The 22,639-nt window shown below is 48.8% G+C and overlaps 6 protein-coding genes across 6 annotated transcripts; 2 read left to right on the forward strand and 4 right to left on the reverse strand.

Moving 5' to 3' along the window:
- Positions 1 to 3,213: 3,213 nt before the first annotated feature.
- Positions 3,214 to 3,865, reverse strand: BU26DRAFT_571011 (uncharacterized protein; the record flags this gene model as incomplete). The annotated part of the gene is made up of 2 exons (XM_033834095.1): positions 3,214 to 3,587; positions 3,679 to 3,865. 2 exons carry the CDS (start codon positions 3,863 to 3,865, stop codon positions 3,214 to 3,216), a joined length of 561 nt encoding a protein of 186 aa, XP_033677336.1.
- A 1,356-nt stretch (positions 3,866 to 5,221) lies between these two features.
- BU26DRAFT_584537 (uncharacterized protein) lies at positions 5,222 to 6,627 on the reverse strand (the record flags this gene model as incomplete). The annotated part of the gene is made up of 1 exon (XM_033834603.1): positions 5,222 to 6,627. Exon 1 carries the CDS (start codon positions 6,389 to 6,391, stop codon positions 5,222 to 5,224), a length of 1,170 nt encoding a protein of 389 aa, XP_033677337.1. The 5' UTR covers positions 6,392 to 6,627.
- Positions 6,628 to 11,145: 4,518 nt separating this feature from the next.
- Positions 11,146 to 12,065, forward strand: BU26DRAFT_158873 (uncharacterized protein). Its single transcript, XM_033820102.1, has 3 exons — positions 11,146 to 11,449; positions 11,501 to 11,639; positions 11,687 to 12,065. The coding sequence occupies exons 1-3, from the start codon at positions 11,250 to 11,252 to the stop codon at positions 11,798 to 11,800; spliced, it is 453 nt and encodes a 150-aa protein (XP_033677338.1). The 5' UTR covers positions 11,146 to 11,249; the 3' UTR covers positions 11,801 to 12,065.
- A 326-nt stretch (positions 12,066 to 12,391) lies between these two features.
- BU26DRAFT_571015 (uncharacterized protein) lies at positions 12,392 to 13,999 on the forward strand (the record flags this gene model as incomplete). Its single annotated transcript, XM_033834096.1, has 1 exon — positions 12,392 to 13,999. The coding sequence occupies one exon, from the start codon at positions 12,392 to 12,394 to the stop codon at positions 13,997 to 13,999; it is 1,608 nt and encodes a 535-aa protein (XP_033677339.1).
- Positions 14,000 to 15,037: 1,038 nt separating this feature from the next.
- BU26DRAFT_524481 (uncharacterized protein) lies at positions 15,038 to 16,139 on the reverse strand. Its single transcript, XM_033830296.1, has 3 exons — positions 15,976 to 16,139; positions 15,640 to 15,828; positions 15,038 to 15,582 (listed from the first exon to the last, which is right to left on the reverse strand). Exons 1-3 carry the CDS (start codon positions 16,109 to 16,111, stop codon positions 15,395 to 15,397), a joined length of 513 nt encoding a protein of 170 aa, XP_033677340.1. The 5' UTR covers positions 16,112 to 16,139; the 3' UTR covers positions 15,038 to 15,394.
- Positions 16,140 to 17,297: 1,158 nt separating this feature from the next.
- BU26DRAFT_571016 (uncharacterized protein) lies at positions 17,298 to 18,818 on the reverse strand (the record flags this gene model as incomplete). Its single annotated transcript, XM_033834097.1, has 2 exons — positions 17,298 to 18,506; positions 18,564 to 18,818. 2 exons carry the CDS (start codon positions 18,816 to 18,818, stop codon positions 17,298 to 17,300), a joined length of 1,464 nt encoding a protein of 487 aa, XP_033677341.1.
- Positions 18,819 to 22,639: the final 3,821 nt, after the last annotated feature.

A 22,639-nucleotide genomic window follows, 5' to 3' on the forward strand; every position in this document is an offset into this window, starting at 1 on the left:
CGCGAAGCAAATTCGTAGTAAAGTTAGAGCAAAGTTACCTCAGCGCGTACCGCTTCGGTGTATTAAATCTCTCCTCTTTACGTTATTCTCTTTATAACCTTCGTCGTAACCACATCGCTAAAACATTTTAAGGGAAGCGAATCGGGAGAAGAGCATATCTTATTCAAGCTACTAAAGTAGGACATTGGACCCGCCGGAGTTGCGTCTAGATTGTTGTTTGGGCTCGGGTTATTACTACAGGCGTGTGAACACCACTGGATAAGGATAGACTTAGTGTTACGTGGTCCTAGAGCCGCCAAGCCCAGGCACTTGTTTCGTTGTGAGGTAATCGAATGCCGATAGCTAGATGACTAGGTGGGAAAGATCGCTCGTTGCTCGCTTTAAAATGGCGTTCTTAGCGGCGATAAGGTTAGAGATTCCTCTTGCGCTGTAGAAAGGGGACTTGCCTTTCGACGAGACACAAGAAGTGCGCGATCAATATTAAATATAAGAGCAAAGGCGCCAGTAGTTAGATAAGATCATCTACGCCTGTTGAGATCTCGTACTCATCCTACTAACCCGAGCCATTAAGCCTCCGCGGGGAGTTTAAGTCCGATTCTAGACCTTAATAGCGAAGTTAGCGATAGTAGCAACGAGTATTAAGCTGGATTTGCTGGTAGAGGTGGCGAGGCTACATCGTGTAGACAATGGACCTGTTAAGGGTAGTAAGGAAGCGCAGTATTGCCGTGATCGGTTATCTCAAGCAGGCGCGAGGGCATGTTCTTGCAGGACAATAGATAGACGCTGGTACTATCTTTGGTAAAGTAAATCTAGAACCGTTTCGTTGCAGTCCTAGTAGACTACGGCTCTCGCCATGGCGATTAAGCAAGGGGAGCCGTATAAAGCTTGCAATTAGCGGCAGTATTACTACTTAGCATAAGAGCCGTAGAGCGTCCAGCTTACTACTAACGTCGAAACCTTTCTTGCTACTCTATTGGAACCAAGCTAACGCTACGATAACGAGGGGCGTAAATAATAACTTAGTTTTGCAAAATAGAAACGGAGGCAAGTACGCAGCAAAGGTAAGGCACTAAAACTAAACCGCAGGGCGCTTGCACCGCTACCAGCAACTTAGCTAAGAGGTACGATGCGTACTATTCCTCTTCTCGCTGTTATCGCCTACTATTACTTGCTAACGTAAACATTAATCTAGTAGAGCGGGTTTTAGATGCTAAGTTAGTAAAAAGGTCTGTATATTAAAGCCTTAAAGAAAATGCTATAGATCTAGTAGGTGCTAGACCTAACTCTAGTTAGCGTAGTAATTATTTTACGTTACTCGCTTTAATTACTTTATAGCTTAATAGCAGGATATTTTTATGCTATTCTATAGTACTACGTTACTAGTAATACTAAAGTAGTCGCGGGAGAGCTAGGCTAGAGCAAAGTCTCTACTATAGTAGATAATGCACGTAGACTTACCTTCTACGTGCTTCTTACTCTTAGTTTTAGTATTTTACGCAGGGAAGACTATAGATATAGCAAGTAGAAAATTAAAAGAGTCTTAGTAGTAATAGTAAGAGAGTTTATAAGAGAAGATAGACTCTATATTTCTATAGTAAATTGCTATAAACACGACGGCGCTAGTTTTATAGAATACTTAGTCTACCTAAAATCTAATAGTCTCTTTCTTATACCTATTTAGCTCTATAATCTACGTTTTAGCGCGTTGTTTTATTTTATTTTATTTTAAGAAGGCGAACAGACTAGTAGATAGGCACGAGAGGCGCGTAAAGAAGAAATAAAAGAGCTTCTATATAAAGCCTAGAGCGTCTACGCCTTAGCACATAATGTATTTTACGATAGTCTCCGTTAGTACAAGAGTAAAGGGCCTGTTATCTAACTAGAGTATATTTGTTTTTGCTATTATCTTTTTCTTAAACAAGAGTTCTTATTTAGTTGCTCTATTAAACGTTCTAAATCTATTTCTAACTTAGCCTAAGGCTAGACATATAGATAGATGCTTCTAAACTTTCTAGCTAAGGCGGTAGTCTCTGTTCTGCGGCACTATAAATCTCTAACTTAGTAGAGGACGTTGCGTTATGTTGTTGTCTGAATGCTTTGCCTGCTTATCCTATATAAGATTTAACAATCTGAGCCGAACAATCTTTAGATTATAGATTAATGTCGATATACTCAACCTTAATGCAGGCTAGCATGAAACCGCAGCAGTCTAAACAGATGTTTCTACCACACGGACGACGCCTTAGAGAAAGAACCTAAGTAAAAGGTTTATCTAGATATTAGTAAATGCGGCTAGTTTCTACTAGACTATGTCTACGTTTAGTCTCTTTAGACGGTAGAGTAAATGGCACTTATTTATAGGATTCATGGTTAAGGACACTGAAGGCTTCTGTTTAGAAAGAGGCCCTAATCATGTCGGTCGGTACAGCCGTCACTGCCGCCGGGGAGAGACCGTGATAGAAAGAATGTCATCTTTGATCACCCTCACACCCCCCACCGAAAAAAAATGAGACTGTTTTCTGCTTACCTTAGCAGAACAACAACGCCCTCTCTCTTAACAGAACGTAGTATTTTCTTCATACAATTAAAACCCCTCTCGCTTTGTGTACTACTCTTAGTTGCTAGCTACTTTTTATCTTATAAAATTTGGGTAGTATGGGAGAATAGCGTTGGTGTTGCTCTGCTTACTCACCATACAAAAAGTCTCATTTTGTTTTCGGTGGAGGGTGCTCATAGCCGTAAAATATCGGAGAAGCTCTCCTTCACGCAATTCTCGCTCACTGTGGCTATCTTTAGAGACGCGACATGCCTATGGTTGCAGCACGCCGGTCCCGTACCTAAGTAAAGATGGCGTAACTTGATCGAGATGAGCCAAGCTTTGTGACTGCTGCTCGCGGGAAGCTACGGTGACATGCGTTGTCTAGTGGTCGTGCTGGCGAAGGGTGCGTTTCGGAGGCCACTCCTGTCTCACTGGATCCAGATAGTACCCGCGTCCCGCGCCATAGTGAGATGAAGGAGTAGAAGCGGTGGGCATTTGTCACCGAATGTCCTGTCACGAGTCACATGCTAAGTTTCCGTCCGTATGAAGTTCAAATTATTTCATAGAATACCTATCAATCTTATTCCTAACAAGAGCACTCCATTGAAGGAGTTCCATTCCAGTAGTCTGCTAACTCTCAGTTCTTAGTGATCATGGTGGTCTGTGACCGTGATCTACTTGGCAGTCTTTTTCGTGGACTTGGAGATAAGAGGGGCGGTGTCCGAGTTCAGCGTCGAGCTCGAGGTCAGAGAAGACGTTGAGGTCGAGGTCAGAGAAGGCGTTGAGGTCGAGGTCGAGGTAGGCGTCGGTTTAGGCGGAACCGATGAGTCCATGGCCGGGATCAGCTCCAAGTTCGGCGTCGATCCAATTCCGGCTTCAAGGTGAAACTTCAGGCCGAGTTTGAGCTTCCTATTCCCAAAACCAAGTGATACACGTCCTCCTACAGACATATTCTTCTTCCAGGACCAACGACCCTGCTTTTTAGGGGCGCCGTCAACCTGCAGACCTTGCTCCCGAGATTGCATACTAGCATCCGCCATGCCGTTCACTTCAGCATCGTTAACACGTGGGCCCGGCTCCCCCAGATTGAACGCCAGCGTCCGCCTTGCCCTCCTCTTCAGCGCCGTCAACACGCGAACCTAGCGCTTGAGATAGACCATCAGTAACCGCCTTGCCCTCTTCTTCAGCCCCGTCAGCACACAGAGCTTGATCCTCAGTCTGAGTCCCAGCATCGACAAGCTGGCTGTCCAGCCAAGCCAACCTCGCCGCCCGCCGCCGAGCAAGATAGTCAGGTGGCGGTCGGGATGATTCCGGCCTGACAGGCATTTTGGATCAATTGAGGAGCAGACAACTGGACCAGATGAGATGTTGTTGAATTGTTGTGGTGAGGGGCGCCGTGGAGAATGTTGAGCTTAGAAGGTTATCGAGGGCTTGCATTTATATTCGTATCTACCTAGCTGGGTATCATAGAATGTGATTCCCTTTGTTGCGTTATGCACTGTTGTAGTCGTTTTGGTAGATATGGGACTAGAGGGGCTTAATGAAGTAGGGGCAGTGGGTTGAAGTGGGTGTAGATGTGGGGAATGAGGTGAGGTAGTCGTTGGTGACTCAAAACGAGAAAAATCAATTAATTAATGATTGGTTGCTTAATCATGGTGGGGGAGGGTGGGTGGATTCGGAGGGTTGGAGGGTATGGCGTCCAGTCATAGTGCAATAGAACCTAAGCATGGCGTACTGCGGTGGACTCGATTTCTCGAGGCAAAAGCGGGATAATCTACCGATGATTTTTTGCACCTGGTTCTTTGTCGCAGTTACATACGTTAAAAGAGTACGTCGGCATTATACAATGAACAAAGTAGAGGTATAATGCGATGTGGAAAGATAATAAGTTATATTGTGCAAACATGTAGAAGCATAATGCGAGATCAGGGGACGTACCCTCGTGCCCACTCCTTCTCGAGTTCTGCGTGCACAGCCATACCCGAGCAGTCTCTACCAAATGCGCCAGCGCCTGCTCCTGCGAGCAGCAATCAAGGTCAGAGGCCCGGACTGCATGTTCCTGCTTCGCTAGGGTAGTGAGACGTGAATGTTTCCATCAGCGCCGCCTCTACGGTGATGAGGCGAGCTCGGTGTATATCAGAATGGTCATTGAAAGATGGGGTGCACTGGGCTTCACCCGCTGGAGGGCATTGTGAAAGGGTTGGCGGGAACGGCGGTCGGATCGCTGGCCCGGGGACGAGAATGCCGAAGGGTTCCTGCTAATGTCAGCATTGCCGAGGTAGCGCTGCGGTGCGAGACGTCCCCGGAATCTTGACGACGTCGGCAAGGCGGAGGTCGCTCGCCGCGAGCGCAATCAGCTGGGCATTGTGAATGAGGTTGGCCAACACCCGCCAAGTCACACCAAAGTGAACACTACGCCACCATCTTCACGGATTGGAATCTTCACAGATTAGAGTCTTCACAGATTAAACTTTTAGTAATGCATAGACGCTACATTGCGGATTAACGGGAACGGCCGCTAACCACTGCGTTGCCCTAGCCTATCCCACTTTTCGTCACCCACGAAGCAACCTTCGATACCGCATCATCCCGCTACCATATACGCGAACCATGGCTACACGTCTTCATCCACAGAATCGGCACACAACCCTTAAGAGCAACGACGGCAACTTGCCGACCAGCTCACAACTCATCCTCGTCGGAGCTCCGTTTCTCAGCGTCTTCAGCCTCATCCTTCTCCTGAGCCGCGTCGTTGCCGCTATTGGCCAGCACAACGTACGCGTCCATTCCTGGCAGCCACTTGTCCTCATTCGTCTCCGGCAAATATCCCAAGTGGATGAACTTCTCGCTGTACACCAGCTCAAAGAGTTGCTTGATGCCATCCCGGGTGACATCCTGGCTGCCCTTCATGTCCGCCGGCCGTTCATCCAGATGCTGATAGGCGCGCATTATCGCGTCGGCAAAGGTATCGCTGGGCTGAATTTGTGCGGAAAGCGCTTTCGAAGTGTCCGAATCGTTGCGACGCATTTCGTCGAACTCCGTCATGAGATCCTTGAAGCGGGTGGTTATGTACTCTACGCTCTCGTCGGCGAAATTCGAGAGCAGGTGTGAGCGGGCGAGGTCGTGGTTTCTCAGTTCGCGAAGGACTGCACGGAGTATTTCCTTGGATTTCTTCACGAGCACTTTCTCCTCAGTCTCTTGTTGGCCTTTGACGTTTTCGAGTTCGCCCTTAAGCTGGTCTCGCTCACCTGTCGGTTGCGTCACTTGCAACTCAAGTTCCTGCGCTGCGTCCACTGGGGCCTGTACGCCCTTGTCTTCCACTTGCAACTCCCTGAACCGCCGCTTCAATTTGTTGTACTCCCACTCAAGCCTGTACAACGTGCTGCCGAGCTTCTCGACCTCCCCTCGCTTCCGTCGCAACTCCAATTCAACGGCGTCGTACCGCTCGTGCTCCTTGTCGACTATGTTCTTCCAATCTGCCACAGTAGTGCTGCGTTGGTCTCTCAGCTGCTCGTAGTTCTGCTTCCACAGAGAAGCTAATTTGGTAAGATGGGCATTCTCGGCGCGGAGATTGCGCAGCTGGACGAGCGCGGTGTGTCCGGCGGCGTCCGCGATGGAGGGCAAGTGGTCATCGTTCGTCTCGTGAGTTGTTGCATGGAATGCCGACCTTGGCCTCCATTTGTTCTCAGGGCTAGCCGCCAGCGTATAGGGCTCGTTAATTGTGGATAGAGGATTGTTGGGCGATAGGCGTCGCGGACTGCAACTCTGGCCGGCGCCGCTTCCGGTGTTCGAGTTTGCACCCCAGTACTGGGCCGGATTCTCATGCTCGTCCATGCCTTCGGTCGGATCCATGGAGGAGGGGGGTTGTTTGGTCTGTTGTTGCGAAGTTGTGGTAGAGCAATGTGTCGCGTTGCTGCTGCGTAATATATAGAGATACTGGCGAGGCGGTGAAGCTTGTGCAACATTCTACAGACACGTCGAACAAAGAAAGTCGCGTCAGTGACCGGGCCGACCCTTCTCATCAACCTTCGCCGCTCTCATGGCTCACGCAACGCTGCCGCGCCGTGCCGAATCTGCACTAGGACGCCTCGAAGACCCTGAGGCTCCTCCACTCACCCCTTCTGCGCGCTTTCGTATCCGTCTGCGCTTCTTCTACTATAGCTAGCAGGACTGGGTGCCCGACAGGCGTGCTGTTGCCAAAGATTCCCTCCTAGCAATCCTCGTCCATCAGTCCTCAGCGCACCGTCGTCGCAACAGTGTCATTGCTGTCTTCCTACTTCTCAGTACAGTTCCCATTACCTTCATCGCCGCAAATATCGGCAACCACCTCGATTCCACGCCTGCGCCCGTATACGACGTCTTCGCCGCGACCTTCGATCCGAAATGCCCCCCTACGTTCCTGCACTTCCCCGACCCCTTACGCCGTGCTGGGCATACCGGAGCCACCGTACGATGAGTTTGTTTATCCGCGGGTTGTAGTCAAAAGCGCGCACAGTAGGCTAATGCCATGTTAGGCACCTGACAAGGAACGCCGACACAAAGGCTTGGGCAAAGAGACTATGGGGGTCATATACGTTATCTTGGAAGATGCACGTGACAGGGCTACCCTGACCGGGCGGGAAGCATCGTATCCAAGCTACGTCATGGACCTGGACAATCAGATCAAACTCTTCAGGGGGAGTCTTCGATGGTGGACAGGGAATGTTGAAGAGTTGGAAGGGAGGCATTCCGGCCACCACGGCGACGGCGTGCTGTACAGTACTTCTAGAAACACGAGGGCTGTCCGAAGTGCGACTTCGACTACGTTGTCAAGCAGGGCATCCGCGCTGCGGTTACGCCAGTCTGGAGACTCCCGCGCCAACCAAGCAAGATGCAGCACCTGCCCCTTGTGTGCCCGCCATGCGAATGGCACACCGTCAAGGCGGGATACACCTACCTGATCGGCGAGTTTGCTTGGGATTTGCAACATCCGCTTCCCAGGCTCACAGCGCTTGAGCAAGCCAAGAAGGAAGGAATAAGACTACCGCCCCAAACGGTCCATAAGTTCTGGAACAGCGCGGAAATGAATCCACGGCCTGACGACTCTTCAATCTCCTCGTACCGCCTCATCACGCTCTTCCGTCTCGCCAGGAAATTCGTCGGCGTTGCATTCGGCGCGTCTCTCGGTCTGTCTTCCGAGAACGCCGAGCATGCGGATCCAGACACTCCTCGCATTGTTGACCTCTTTACTCCTGTCATCTCCATGTACGGGCGCAATACGTCGGTCTACCATACTTTTATCTCCTTGCACTCCGCGGAAACAGCACTCCGCTCGCTGCCTACGTCGAAGAAGATGACCTACCTTGGGGAGGGTTGGCTTACTCCCACGGACTTTTGGCCCGATGACCCGGATGTTTGGGAATGGGAGAGGTTGCAGAAAGAGAGGGAAGAAGGAGTTTGGCGGCATTAAGGGTTAAATTGCGGCGAGTCGGGAGGAGGCGTATCGCAGCGGAGAAGGCGAAATGAGCGGGAAAGAGGGTGCTTGGAGGTGCTTGCGGGGGGAGGAGCTGTGGATGCCGTAATGCGCGGCTTCCGGAGAATATGGCTTGAGAGAATGAGTGCCGAGACTGGCGCCCCGAGATTGCTGACGGGTGTGTCCTATGAAACGGGGGTTGAGGAGATGAAGTTTGGCGATTCCGTTCCCAACTGATCTTTGACGTCCTCGATGCAAATTTTTTTTTTGATTATCTTGACGCGCAGAGTGTTGCGAGGAGAACTTTGCTTCGAGAACGATGAGGCTTCAAAGAAATTCCATTCCATTCCAGATCGTATCGCGGCTCCCCTCGTTTTTCGATTAGTTGGTGAACGCGCACTCACGTGGTGTTGGTGCTACATCATCAGCCACTAGGGCAGCCACATCTTCCTGTCCTGGGGATCACGAAGAAAGAGCTACCCCCAGGCGAGTACCTTCTTCAACACCACCCACACTACATTACATCAACTTCAGTCCCATCCTCCGCTGTTCCCCCTTCCCACAACCAGCTTCACCACAGCCGTCGTGGTGGAGGAGGAGCGGGGTGGCTTGAGGGCTGCGAAGGCGTGGCGGAGGACGAGGAGGATGATCATGTGGCGGATGGCGTTTGTGTGGCTGAGGGTTTGAAGTCCGGCAGTGTAAGTGTAGAGCGTGAGCCATATGGTACTGCTAACATTGGATTCGGCTTCGAAGTCCGCGATGGAGGAGGACTGGGAGGGGGACGGGGACAAGTTCATTGCAGCGTTAATCTGGTCCGGGAGAGCCAATGAGGGGACGCTGTTGCTGGTGTTGATGCGGAAGAAGTCTTCCGGTTCGAGGCGGAGAAGCTAGTTGATGGCAGGATCGAGGACGAAGTCCTCAACACGCAGGCTGGTCAGCTTTGTCCAGAGCGTGCGCGTGTGAAGGCCGGTGAGCTTATTCCGGCTCCCTCCACCGCCGCTTCCGCCGCTGTCATGTCCACGTCCTCCACCGCGCTTTGGAGCTTCCTCTTTAGGTTCAGCCACGACCGGGGTTTAGGTCAGAGGTGCAGAAAGCGAGAAGAACGGCGCTATGAGGGAGAAGTTCTCTAGGAGAGGAGCGAGCAGGGCTAGGTGGCCGGTTGGGGTCGAAAAGCGGTTGGCGAGTTCTTGGAGGCAGCCAGCGAGTATCTATGGAGGCACGAGTTAGCATCGGGGTCGACGGAGGCGGCTGCAGTAGCGACGAGACCAGTTGTCTAGCTCGTCTTGTTGGCAACAGCCTGAAGAAGCCAGAAAGAAGCGGCTCAAGCTCACCACACGATCGCCTAAGACAGCCAAGAAGAAATCCAAATTCTTCGCGTTGTTCGACACCGACATAGACGTCGCGACGCTGATGCTTGTTGTGGCTGATGGAGCGACACTTCCACTGGCGTGCGAGGATGAGGCGACGCTGGGACGAGAGGGACCGCCCGCAGAAGGCCGCTTGTAGAGGTCTGCATCGGGATCCAATGAGGAAAGTTTGGACATGGTCCGCTCGAGGAAATGGGAGACGATAGAGGTGAAACGACGGCAACGCAAGAGGTGGAAAATATGGGAAGAAGCGCTAAGGAGGATTGTAGGAACAGAAGAGGAAATTTAATCTTAGACGTGCGCTTTTAGTTGGGAAAGCCACCTCGTCTGGAAGTAAGACATGGCGAGTAGTTGCGGGGGCGAGAGCAAAAGCCGATAAGTCGAACACCCCAGAGAGTGGAGAAGAAAAAACGCTCGCATGTTTTAAAGCTAGTAAGATGAAGAAAGAGGGAGCTCCTTAGGGAGCGCAGAAGGAGGGTGCTAGGGCATTCGAAAAAGAAATGAAGGCGTAGCTGTATTTTCCAATACAGCACCATAGACATGAGAAGAGAGGAAAGAAGCACCTCAATGTAGTAGAAGAACATGCGAATGAGAAGCAATAGAGGTTAAGCCGGCTACGAAGAAGTTGAACATGGGACCTTGGGAGCCGCCACTGACGAAGCTTACCCAAGCGACGATACCATTATCAGTTATTTTCCGGTAAAAAAGACACCGTCAGAAATCGCTAGATATAGCGCTCTCATCTGATAAGCATGAAGATAGAATTTTTTTATTGCCTTTCGCCGCGTCCATGGATCTTTGGACACCACGTGATCGTGTCCACTCCGGGGCTGAAAACACCAGGCACCAAGCCTGGGCTGTCGACGTGTCGGGAACATACGTTGAGTTCTTCCAGAAGACTTATGTTGAAAACATTTGTGGAGTAGTAGAAGACGCGAATCCAGATCATGCTTTCGGAAGAATTCCAAGGTTGCTGTGCGCGTCGTATGGTTTCTGGGGCCGGAACGTTACCAGGCTCCTGCGGTGTAGAATTCTCCGCATACAACGGCATACGCAACAGCCAGCCTGGAGGCCTTCGCACTACCACGAGAGCCAGGTACTGGAAGCGCTCCCTGTATGCAGCGATCGGTGGTCGCACCAACCTCTCGAGGTTGGCTTGAGGTTATGCATCCCGAGGTTTTAAGAGATGTCCAGCGATGTCGAACCCAGGCTATAAAGAGGCGCGGAGATTGTCATGCCCAGGTGGGCCCCTAGGAAAGCTCCAGAGCTGGTAGTCTAGCTACAGATTGAGGGCAGAGCAGAAGCTGGGGAGAGTACGATTACTCATCCGCACTAACCCAAGAATGATGTGGCGCTCACCAGCCACACTCGGGTGAGTGCTTTCCGGCCGCCCCTCATCGCGCGGCTCCGTCTACTCGAAGCGGCTCATCAGCAAAGGGCCGCCGAACAGCAGAACCGGATCATTGCTCCGAACACATTGGGTCCCTAAGAATAGTACCCACGCGGTCATGGTGCCGAAAACGACCCACGGAAAGCCTGGCTGTGGTACGCGGAGAAGGTTGGACGAGCGAGGCCGGGCTACATGTCAAGGCGAAATGGAGCCTTTGGCACATTTAAGATCGGACATGAATCCCCGGCGAAAGGCCGCCGAGAAGCGCATAGAAGCTGGTTGTGGAGAGTAATGCGGACGGTGTAGAGCGGGCGACAGCCGACTTCACGAAACCATCCGTGACGAACACCCATCCAACCTGTTGAAGCCGAGAGACAGGAGCCGGAACCGCATCGCTCTTTCGGATCCGCGGAAAGAGACCAATGAATCCGCTTCTCATCAGGATTTACCGCGCGCAATGCTTGCGAGGCTGGGGCTCAAGGGCCACTGAGGCCGGTCATTATGGAGGGCCGCCTAGACCGACCGATCATGGTGATGCTGTGGTCGATTTGTGGCGACGAAGAGAACGCCTTTCACTATCCAGGATTGATTAATCCCACCGGGCTCCCGTCACTCACACGCAGGAATCGTCGACTTGCGACAAGAGCGGTTGCACTCATCGGCGACTGGCGGCCGGAGACCCTGCTAGGATTCGGGATGTGGTATTTGGAAGCTTCCTTGCCCACAAATGAGTCTTGGTTAATTTTGGTTAGGGGGCGCCTCTTCATCATATACAGAGACTTCCTGCTTCGCCATGAGGCTGGACGACGTGCGCCAACAAAGTTTTCGTTGAGGCTTTTGAAGACGAAAACCATTACCATTCAAACAACTCAGGACTCGCAACGACCAGCGGTGAGCCTCCGGGCCTCTATTCAAGTTCAGCGCTTAAAAAAATACAGATAAAGACCAGAATTCACTGCTCGAGAACATATGTGGACAGGTCCTTCTTGCGAGAGATGCGCGAGGCGACCACAGGTACGACGAGGTTACTGAACGTCAATGGGACACATTGATACGACTGGAGGGCGATATTCTGTTGTGGCCCAGGCAGAGTAGAGTGCCTGTGAGCGGTTGGGCACGTTTTGCGCAGTTCTTCAGTGTGCTCTTGAGGGGGGCACGTTCTCTCGGGCGCCCGGCCCTTCATTCATACGCTCATTCGAGGACCAGAATCACACGTTTGCGTCGTCGCACGAACTCATGAGGAATTACGCGCGTTTATCATGACAACCTGCTCATCTCGATGTGGCCGCCAAGACGGATACCCGCCGTAACGACCGCACGATAGCTGAGAACCTGATCGCCCACCCTTTGGCTACTTCACTGCTCGTTCCTTCATCCTCCGACTTCGCCTTACCACCCAGCGCTGCACAAGTAGTCCCTTGTCCAGTCCCTTGTCCAGAATACATGGCACCCGAGAGGATATGCGAAGCCTCAGGGACGACATTATAAGAGCTATTGAGGATTCCAGAAATGAAGCTCGCGGGTATAGAAACAACTCACTACGAGCGGTCGGTGACTCTCGGGACGACTCTCGCACCTTCAGAAATGACATGTTAGCAGCGATCCAGGATTCACGCACAGATGTGCACGGAGTCATGGATAAAATGTCGAGAACGCAAAAGGGATCCTTCTCTACGCTCGATGGAAACGTTCGCGCCCTTGACGCCATTACTCGAGACGTGCACAGGGTCTACCAGACAGGCGATCGGGCTCAGCAAGAGCATGCCGCGCAAATCCTGAGAAGGCTCCAGGAGTTGGATAACGACGTGGCGGCCATCTCCGAAAGGGTGCCTCGTCTCCCGCAAGACGCCAGGACATCTGATGCAAGATACGAAGAGGTCCTTCATCGACTGGGGAATCTCTCGACAGCCCATCAGCCCTGGCTCGGCGTGGTCCCCCGTATACAGGAGCTCAGGGATCGGATTGGGGAATGTGAGCGGAGATTGCTTGATGCCATAAACCGTCCGGAGGCCAGTCGGGATTGCCAGCCAGCCGGCATATCCAGCATGCGTGATCGAATTCGGGATCTTGAGCGGCACATGGGCGATCTTGCGGTGAGGCGGGAGACTCTGCGGGATCAGGACGATGATAGGCCGCGTCCGGGTGACAAATCCGAGCTTACAAGACTGAGAAACCGGGTCGCACGGCTCGAGGCGCAGAGACGGCACGAGAGCGGCGATGCTCAAAGCGCGGAGATACGACTACTTCGCAAGCAGATCGCTCAGCTCTCAGGGCCCGCTGGAAGTGATCCTGCGGACGAAATACACACGCTGAGCACGCAGATAACATCTCTGGAGCGTGAGAGAGCGGAGCTGGAAGATTACATCCGCTCTCAGGGAAACACCCACCGAGAGGATCTAGACACTCTCTACAACCAGGTCGCGTCTCTTACAGCGGATAGGACGTCCTTGGAAAGCACGAATCGCCATCTCATAAAGCAAATGGAGGAAGAAGGGGCGGAGGACGACCTGCCCAACGGGCTCCTTGCGCAGATCCGTATCTTGGAGTCTAGGGTCACACATCTCCACGCCCAGCGCGACGTACTCCAGAACACGGCAGTAGGCCTCGATGACCGGGTTGAAGACAGGAGCGCTGCTCTCGTAAGGACGGAGAAGCAACTCCGAGATGCGAGGCACGAGCTGCTCCGACTGCGCAGTCTCGCCGAACCCGGCAAAGGAGAAGGGAAAGCCGCCACCGTCATTAGCAAAGAAGACGAGGCCGATGCGCTCCCCGACAATGCCGAACAAATCACAACACAGATCGCTACGCTCCAAGACAAGCTCTCGCACGCCACGTTGCAGCGCGACACCCTTCTACGCACGCTTACCTTGCAGGACACTGCCCGTGCACAGGATAGAACGCACATTCGAGCTCTTGAATCGCGCATCCAGGTCCTGGAAAATCAGCGCTCGCAGCTCTCCGCACGCATCAACGAGCTCGAAGCAGCGAGGCGGGGTCTTGCGCTGAGCGAGGAGGAGCGGCATATGGTGGCGGAGGAGAGGCGCGGAATGGAAGAATTGAGGGAGCAAAAGACGCAGTTGGAGGGGTTGGTAAGACAGTTCGTCCGGCAGAGGGAGGGGGAGGATGGTGTGTTGGCGGGAGAGATGGAGGATATGGGAACCCTGGTACAGGACGTTGGTGTCGGGGCCGGCGAGGAGACGAGCATCGACGACGGAGGAGGCGGTGAGTCCGGATTTAATCCTTGGGCTTGAGCGTGACTAAGAGATGCTTTTGTCTTTCTTTTCTTTTCTTCTCTTCGCTTTCGCTTTCGCTTTCGCTTTCGCTTCCTCATCTCACTTCCTTTTCGCGATGGATGTTTGGGAATGAAGGAAAGGATGTGGAATGATTATCTCACGCTTACGACTCACGACTCACGATCGCCAACGAGTGCTCGCTCGCCGGCCTTCGCTGGCAGTGCGGTACGAGAATGCCGGCTCCGAACAACAACCTCCGATTAAAAAACGCTTGTCGGTTTCGTACATTACAAAAAATGAAATGATTGTGCTTTTAATTGTGGCCGACTTCGGGACGCCAGGGATGCTATTAGCCTTCCCAAAGTTCACCCCATTCCATGATTCTCCCTCCGTCGGTTAATGATAAGTTAAGAAGGCAGACGCGGAAACGAAATAGCTAGCAGGATAGGGGCTAGGGGCGTGCAGCTACTCGCTTAAAACGTATAAAGGATGTGCGGAGTGGTGGTTTTTGGAGGCGTTGGGCGAGAGTTTATGAGCCTTGACTTGATTTTCTTACTAATCATAGCGCTCTGCGCTACGCGCAGCGCACTCTCACCGCAACATCCTTCATTGCTCGCATGCATCCATAACAGACCCTCTTCTTCGACCGGTACCCGCGGCCCGCTGTCTTCGTCCAGCCAGCGCTAGGTAGCATGGTTCGACCTTACTGATCCCACACGGATTAAAAACGACGAGATAGGCAGAACGTATGAGGATTCTACACTGATACCATCCCGTCAAGGATGAAGAGGTCAGCATGCCTTATAGGGAAAAGCATGAAGCGCTGGAAAACCGTAGCAACTCTCAGATGCTTAGGGGCCTAGCTGACAGCCGGACTGCTGCCCTGCCGCGCATCCTCTTTTCATGCTTCTACCTTCATTTTGAGAGGTTTCTTACTTTGGTCAGTTACGCTGGCGCAACCTCTCGTCACTCGGCTCATTCTATGAAGGGCCGACGTAATATATTAGAATTGGTAATTTTTCTACGTTAACGACCTCCTAATTCTCCACATGAAGTTCCCCGCATGCTCCTCTCGCCACGGCGTCGAACTCCAGAATATCGCTCTCGACGTTGTCTTGGGACCCTTCTCGTATGGCAGTCAAGCCAGGGATGAGTGGTAAAAGCGGGCGCTGGGGGCTGCATACAATGAGTGAGTGCGCACGCTCGGTACCAGGATTAGATCATGCGAGGTCATGAACATGCCGTAAAGAAGTATAAGAGTTGAATAGGACACAGAACTCTTCAAGAACAGCAAGCACATCGGGAATGTGTGCCTAAAGTTCATATGATGCGACATCTTTATGGGCCAGTAGTTTGACGGCTTCCATACTACCTAGGTAACGCTTTAACACTTTGAGAAAAGTTTGACAGGGCTTAAGAAGCCGCGAGCGCAGTAACGAAGGGAGAAGATGACTCCATAGCGGCTAATGGAGGAGGAAATTGCATGGAATCGTCGGGCTTGGGCTTGGGCTTCAATGGGCCCTTCGCAGGAACAGAGCCACCCGATCCGGATCCGGATGTGAGACGGCGCCCTACCAGCGGAGTCTGCATGGTCTCCCCACCGAAAGGACGAAGCAGTTAGCGACGAGAAACATACCGAAAAATGAGCCGCGACCTACTAGCTCTCCGGAAACCGCATGCCTGCTTCTCCACACATGCGTCAATGAGGATTTCTAAAGATTCAACCAATGTTCGCCCAGTCCACGTCGCAGGAATGCCGGGCGTGATAGTTGAGGCTATCACACCATTGCCGATCAAGTCGAACGCATCCGCTATGCGTTCTGGGAGCACCGCCATGACCGCTGTCTCTGGAAATTAGAATAAGAAGTCTGAATAATCTGGTTGCGAGTACGCCCACCCCCCATCCTCTCTTGAGAAAACACTCGCTGGGACGAAGTTTTATCCCACATCCTCAGCGCAGCAGCAATACAAGCTATGCAGGAGAAAGTACTTACCGCAAGCACGGAGAGGTGGAGAGCCACACCTACCGTGGTGTTTGGTACGCACGTGTGTGCATGTGCGTGTGCAATGCGATAGATTGATCAGCAGTATCTTTCGTAGAACCGAAGCCAGAGCGTACCAGAGTTCCATCGTGTTGAGCGTTAAGGGTGAGTCGCAGTATCGAATACCCCAAATTGTTGGCAGCAGAAGCCACGGTTTGCGCACCTCTCCACGGCGTTCCATTGGCGGCGGATTTACGCTTTCTGCTTGTGGTGGTGTCGGCGTAGCGGGTCAAGGAACCAAGCCGCGCCCTCATCGTAGATCATGCCGCAGTTCTCTAGGAGGATGCAAACCAGCCGAATGCGGCAGACTGGCCGCTGATGGCGCAGAGCGATCCATCTGCTCGCACGTATGCAGACAGCTAGTGCAGATGCCTGGCGGTCGAGCTACGGACGTGAGCATGTAGGTGGGTATTGTATATAGCAGAGTATTGCACACGGCAGCTCTGATAGACGACGGGAGTCGACAAACCTGACGAAGACGTAGCTGAGCTCTGCGCTGAGCCGCACATTCCCAGTGCAGCGAACAATGGAAACGAGGTGCTCCCACGGAGAGGTGCGCAAACCGTGGCTTCTGCTGCCAACAATCTCCCATGAAAAAAATGGAGTCCGGGATGCGTCGATGCCGCGGTTCCGTGGAGTATACACCGCGAAACCAAGAATTCAGTCAGCCCGCAGCGTTCTTTGTTCGGGGACCGAAATAGCAGAGATCTCCTCGGAGCGAGCTTTTGAATGGCCTGAAGGGAATATCCCTTCGCTTCTTGCGGATGGTGTAGGTGAGGAAGCGCAGATGTGAGTAGTCGAAGTAGTTGTGAGAGCTGCTCGATAGCTGAGCTATGCCCAGTGTGGGTGTGGAAAGGTCGTCACATCATGGTCAAACCCGTTCGTCTCACTCCTAGAGACCTCTGCAACCATCCAACCACCCACAAGCAGGGCCTAGTGAAGCGGGCCACAGAATGCGTATATCCAGGGTCTCCTGTTTGATCCTGTCAGCCATATACTGAGACCTGATTCACAGCGTGTTTGCAGGAGGCTACATGAGGTGGCTAGGGAAGAGATACGAGTTCAATCAGGGATTTTGCACGAGCACTAGGGACACTGAAGTCAGCCAGTGGAATGCCAACGCGTACACGAACCTCCGCAGTCGACTGTCAAGACAAGCCCAATCCACCGCGGAAGGAGGAACCTGCCCATGCTTTATAGCTAAGCATAATCGAGATCTTCACGCAGAAGCGGGACGCGGCAGGATGAAAAAGTAAACTTCGTTCAAAAACTGCCTACCCAAGGATGGCGCGTTTACGCTCCACCGCATCCTCCGCACTATACCACGGCCCGTACCGCCATATTCTGCCTCTTCTTCGACGAACGTGCAGATCGGCGTCTTTATCCGAAGACGCCGAGCTGTGTGCTCTGTGGTAAAGCGTGCTAGTTCCCCGGCCGCAGGTGTCGAAGTGGATGTCAGGTTGCGAAGTGTAGTCTGATGAATATGGGTCGGGCATTTCGGGACCCTCCTTGGGTATTTTCGATTCGTCGTCCTCTGAATGCGGTGGTGCGCTTGCCGTGATCTGCGCGAGATAGACATGCAGCATCGGGAATTCATCGTTTGAAGCAAGATGTTGGTCCATAGCTTCCACGACGCGGACGCCATAGTCCGCGTCTAAACGCATATGCTTCTTTGGTGGGAGCGATGCGGATACATCGGCGTCCTCACTCGACTCGCGACATCGCTTCTTCTCGGTATTTGGCGAAGCGGTGGGTGGCGGCGAAGGCGGTAAGGATGGGGCGGCGGGATTGTGATAGACAATTTGGCTTCCTTGCTGATGAGGCCCTTGCGATGCGTCCTGGGAATTATCCGGATTCTGGCTGGAACCCTGACCTGTGGAAGGTGGCGGGAATGATGGGCCAGCGCGACCGGTCGAGCCAACCTGTGCGGTTGGGGCGGATGGTGCAGGAAACGGCCCGCTCCCGGCCCGAAAGAGCTGCCTCTGTAGCTTGTTACCCTTCTCGTACAGCACGTGTAGCTCCATCAAGTCGTCCTTGACCTCGACGGGCATATTTCCGGACCAGACGATGCGTTCCGCTGCTTGGATAGCACGATATAGCATGGCCATGGGGTCGCCATGCCAGTTACGCTCGTATACGAAGGGTCCCGGCCACCCTTCTGCCATGTAATTTTGATCGACGTAACACATATACACGCCTCCTCTTGTGGCGTTGGGGATGCCCGTTTGAGGATCCATTTGGACGCAGTGCTCGAAGTACGTCTCGGCGGTCGGCGGCAAGCGAGACTCGGGTATGGTGGTAAACCGTTCCTGCCAGACGCGTTCCTTATCGAAGAAATAGTCAAGGTATGCGGGGACAACGACAAGCTTGGGTTTGTAACGGTTGTCGAATGCATCGTGGCAGTTTGAGCAGAGAGGAATGGCATTGTGCAGGTCGCCGTAGGACTCGAGGTTGAGGAGGCCGAGGTCGCTGAGGTCTGAAAGCTAGAGGTCGTGAGCACCAGGAGTCCCTGGACCAACAAAGGCCAACGAAGGGCTCACCTGTGGATCTTCTCGTGGAACAACGTGTGCCCGTTCGATCCTTGTATGCGCCCTGCAAGCCCAGCATACCCCGCGCTCGTAAATCTGGGTAAGCTCTTCCTTCACCCGTGCGCTGAAGCTCCGGCTGTGGTGCGAGTGATGCCGCGAACTGCGCGACCGTTTCGCGCTACTCGATTCCTCCTCGTTGTTAGGCTCGCGCGCGTGCTTTTCTGCTCGGCTGGTCGTGAACTGCGCACCGGGCGGAGGCATAGACATGATTGACAGCTTGCGACGGGCGGTGCGGGAGGAAGACGGGTGACCATGCGCCGACCAAGCACGATGCGGATAGGGCGACGGTAGGAGCGACGCGATGCGATGCGATTGACAAGACTGTGCCCTGGCGGCGGGCGCCGGAGTGATGATGGTGACGCTGTTGGTGGTGGCTCGTTATCGGAGGTTAAATCAAGACTTAGGCTAACGGAATTCTCCGCCCGCACGTACGCGACACGCCTTCCTTTAGGTAACAGGGGATTAGAGAAGAATAGTTAATAATTAGTACTATTAACGTATTTTTACTAGATTATTTTTCTTTAACGTACTTTACAAGCGAGCTGGTTACACAAGCGAGCTAGTTACTTTTACTAAGCCTCTACTAAAAAGCCGCTATCTTAGTTAGATTACTCTAACTCTAACGTACTTCACCACCGAAAGCCTTACACTATCGAACCCCCCACGATTTCTTGGCAAGGAAAATTAACGAAAATCAACGAGCTTTTCTTAAATAACTAAGCGAAACCTTAATATTTTTCTATAAAAATTTATAACGTACTTTATAAGTAAACTAACTATATAAGTAAGCTAACTACCTTTTTCTTAGTAAGAAAATTAATAAAAATTAACCTATTTTTCTTAAATAACTAAGTAAAACCTTAATATTTTTCTATAAAAATTTATATATATATTTCTTATAGTATATTATACCTTATACTAAAGTTATACTAAGATATATTACGTAATTAAAAAACTATACGTATTTAGGTAACTTTTAAGAAAAATCTAGTTTACTTCTAGTTAGTACTATTATATCTTTATAATAATCTATAAAACTTATAGTATATAGTATCTATAACTAAATAAAGATTTCTAGAAAATTTCTATAGAGCTAGCTCTTCTAGGTATAGCGTAATAAGAGATAGAAGTTAGAAAAATATCTTTTTTAAAGTTTTCTCTTCTAACTATATATATATATAGTTAATCTAGCTATAAAACTTATTATTATATAAACTATAGTAGGCTTTAACTATATAGAGCTTATTAACTAATAATATAGTAGCTTTAAGTAGTTATATAAAAGTAAAGTCTTTTTAGTAGTATAGTATAGAAAGAGAGAAAGATACTAAAACTATTTTAAAATTATTACTTCTAAATATATAGTAGGTTTATAATATATATTAGCTTATAATATATAACTTTATATAGCTAGATTATTAATATATATATATATATAGTTAGAGAAGAAAACTCTATAAAGATTTTTTTAAACTTCTACCTCTTATTATACTATACCTAGAAAAGCTAGGTCTATAAAAGTTTTCTAGAAACCTTTATTAAGTTATAAATACTATATAACGTACTTTATAAATAAATACTCTATATAAATAAATACTCTAAAAATACTAAGCTTTTACTAAATACTACTATTTATAAGAGCTAGCTCTATAGTCTCTACTACTATACGTGCGCTCTAGAATATCTAGCTAGATAAGTTAATTACGAGTAATATAATCTCTATAAGCTATAAGAATAAGAGTAATAAGTAGAGTAGATTAGGTTAAATTTAGCTATCTAAAGGTAAAAAGTAGAAGAATACTCTAAGAGGCTCTATATATAGAGGTGCTAAGCGCTAAGACGCTAGGCTAGGTTACGTAATAAGATTACGTAACTTAAGGTAAATCTCTAAACTAGACTATTATATTACTCTCTCTTATAGAGAGAGCTTATCTCTAAGCTCTAAAATACGCCTCTCTAGTCTCTCTTCTTCTAAAACTTTTATATTATACTCTTAACTATCTTTTTTAGCTTATAGTAAGTATATTTATATTAGTTTTAAACTAGAAGCGCTTTTATAGCTACTACCTTCTCTCTAGTTACTTTATTCTTATAGAGATTTAAACTAGAAGGCTTGTTTTTACGTCTATAGAGTAGCTTTATTATAGACTCTCTTCTTAAACAATACTATAAGCTTAGCAAGGTCTTAAATTACTTAGTAGCACCTTTATGTTACTCTTATATCTTCTACTCTTACAGGTTTTAAATTCTCTACTATCTTCTCTAGAGTCTTCTTTTTTTTATATACCTTAATCTAAGTATCTAATTATAATAGTAGCTCTAGCTTATCTAGATATACTATATAAAAGTCTCTTACCTTATAAAGAGCGTTAATAAAGCCTATAGTATTATACTAGATAGAGTTAAGATTATAAGTAACCTATATAGCGTAGTATTAAAGATAATTTTAATAAAGATAGCTATCTAGAATTTTATATATAGGCTATTCTAGATTACTATTAACTTTAATAAGTAGCTACTTAGGCTCTACCTACTCTAGTAATAGCTCTAAGACTTTTCTTAGCTAATTAGCGTAAAAGATATTATGTATACGTATATACGTAGATAGCTAGAGCTAGAAGAAGTAACTCTTTATAGTAATAATTAGGTAAAAGCTATATATCTATTAATTAAGCTTTATACTAGGCTAATTTATTAAAAAGCTATAAGGTTTAATATAGATAAGGTTGTCTATAGTAAAATTAGGTTCTTAGCGCTTTTTATTTACTTAGAGTACTTATCTAGCTTATACTTTTATAATATTACTTTATATAATTTTAGTAGCTTTTTTTATAGTATTATATTACTTCTTAGTAAAATTCTAAGCTTTCTAACGCGAGAGACGCTTATATAGAGTAGAGGCTTTTATTATATACTTTTTCTAATTCTAGTAGTATATTAGCTAGTATCTAAATTTAATTTTATACGCTATTAATTCTATAGTTTTATATAGTAATATAGCTTATACCTAGCCTATATAAGAGCTAGGTTCGCAGTCTCTACTACTGTAAGCGTCTCGGAACACCTAGCTAGGTAAGTTAGCTACAGGCAGCACTGTCTCTACGAGCTGTAAGGATAGAGTGCTAGCAGAGTAGGTTAGGTTAAATTTAGCTATCTAAAGGTAAGAAGCAGAAGAATGCTCCGAGAGCTCTCTATATACACAGGGTGCCTATGCCAAGGCGCTAGGCAGGGTTATGTGACTTAGGCGGAGCCGAGTCGGGCCGAAGCACCGAGTCGAAGCCGAGTCGGATCGTTACAGTCTATATAGAGTAGAAAGTCTAACTAATTATTCTAGTAGTAGTTAATAAATAAACGTAGATACTAATTAAGATATTAATTAATAATCTTTATATTTTTATTAGTTTATAAGTAGTATACTATAGAAAGTTTCTACTTAATTTCTATAAGCTAATAGAGCTTATCTATAAAGGTAAAGATAAACTATAGACTATAATTTAATATAATAGATCTAGAAGAACTATATATATACTAGATATACTAATAATATAGCTTTACTATATATTAAGCTATAATTTTCTTATAGTAGAGTAGAGAGAAACTTTACTTACTTAGCTAATCTATAATAATGTATATATAATTAAATTCTTTCTTATTAGAGAGAAAGCTCTTAAAATCTATAGAGACGTTCTACTAAACCCTCTCAAAAATAGGTAGAGACTTTAGAAGACCTAGCGTCTTATTATATAGAGTATAGCTCTAGTAGTAAGCCTTATATACTACTACGTACGTATTAATATCTTCTTATATACCTAGCTAGTAATATTAATCTTATAGTAACTAGGTAGTCTTCTAGCACTCTAGATAGATAGTTATCTAAGTAGTATATATAGCGCGTATTAAATACGCTTATAGATAGTTAATAGTAGAGACTATTAATTAATTCTAATATATTAGTAAGCTAGCTTCTATTTTCTAGGTAGAGCCTAATATAGTAGCTTTCTCTTAAGCTAGCTATAAAAATTTATCTA

The sequence above is a fragment of the Trematosphaeria pertusa genome, assembly GCF_010094035.1.
Source record: "Trematosphaeria pertusa strain CBS 122368 unplaced genomic scaffold BU26scaffold_20, whole genome shotgun sequence".
Classification (NCBI taxonomy): Eukaryota; Fungi; Ascomycota; class Dothideomycetes; order Pleosporales; family Trematosphaeriaceae; genus Trematosphaeria; species Trematosphaeria pertusa.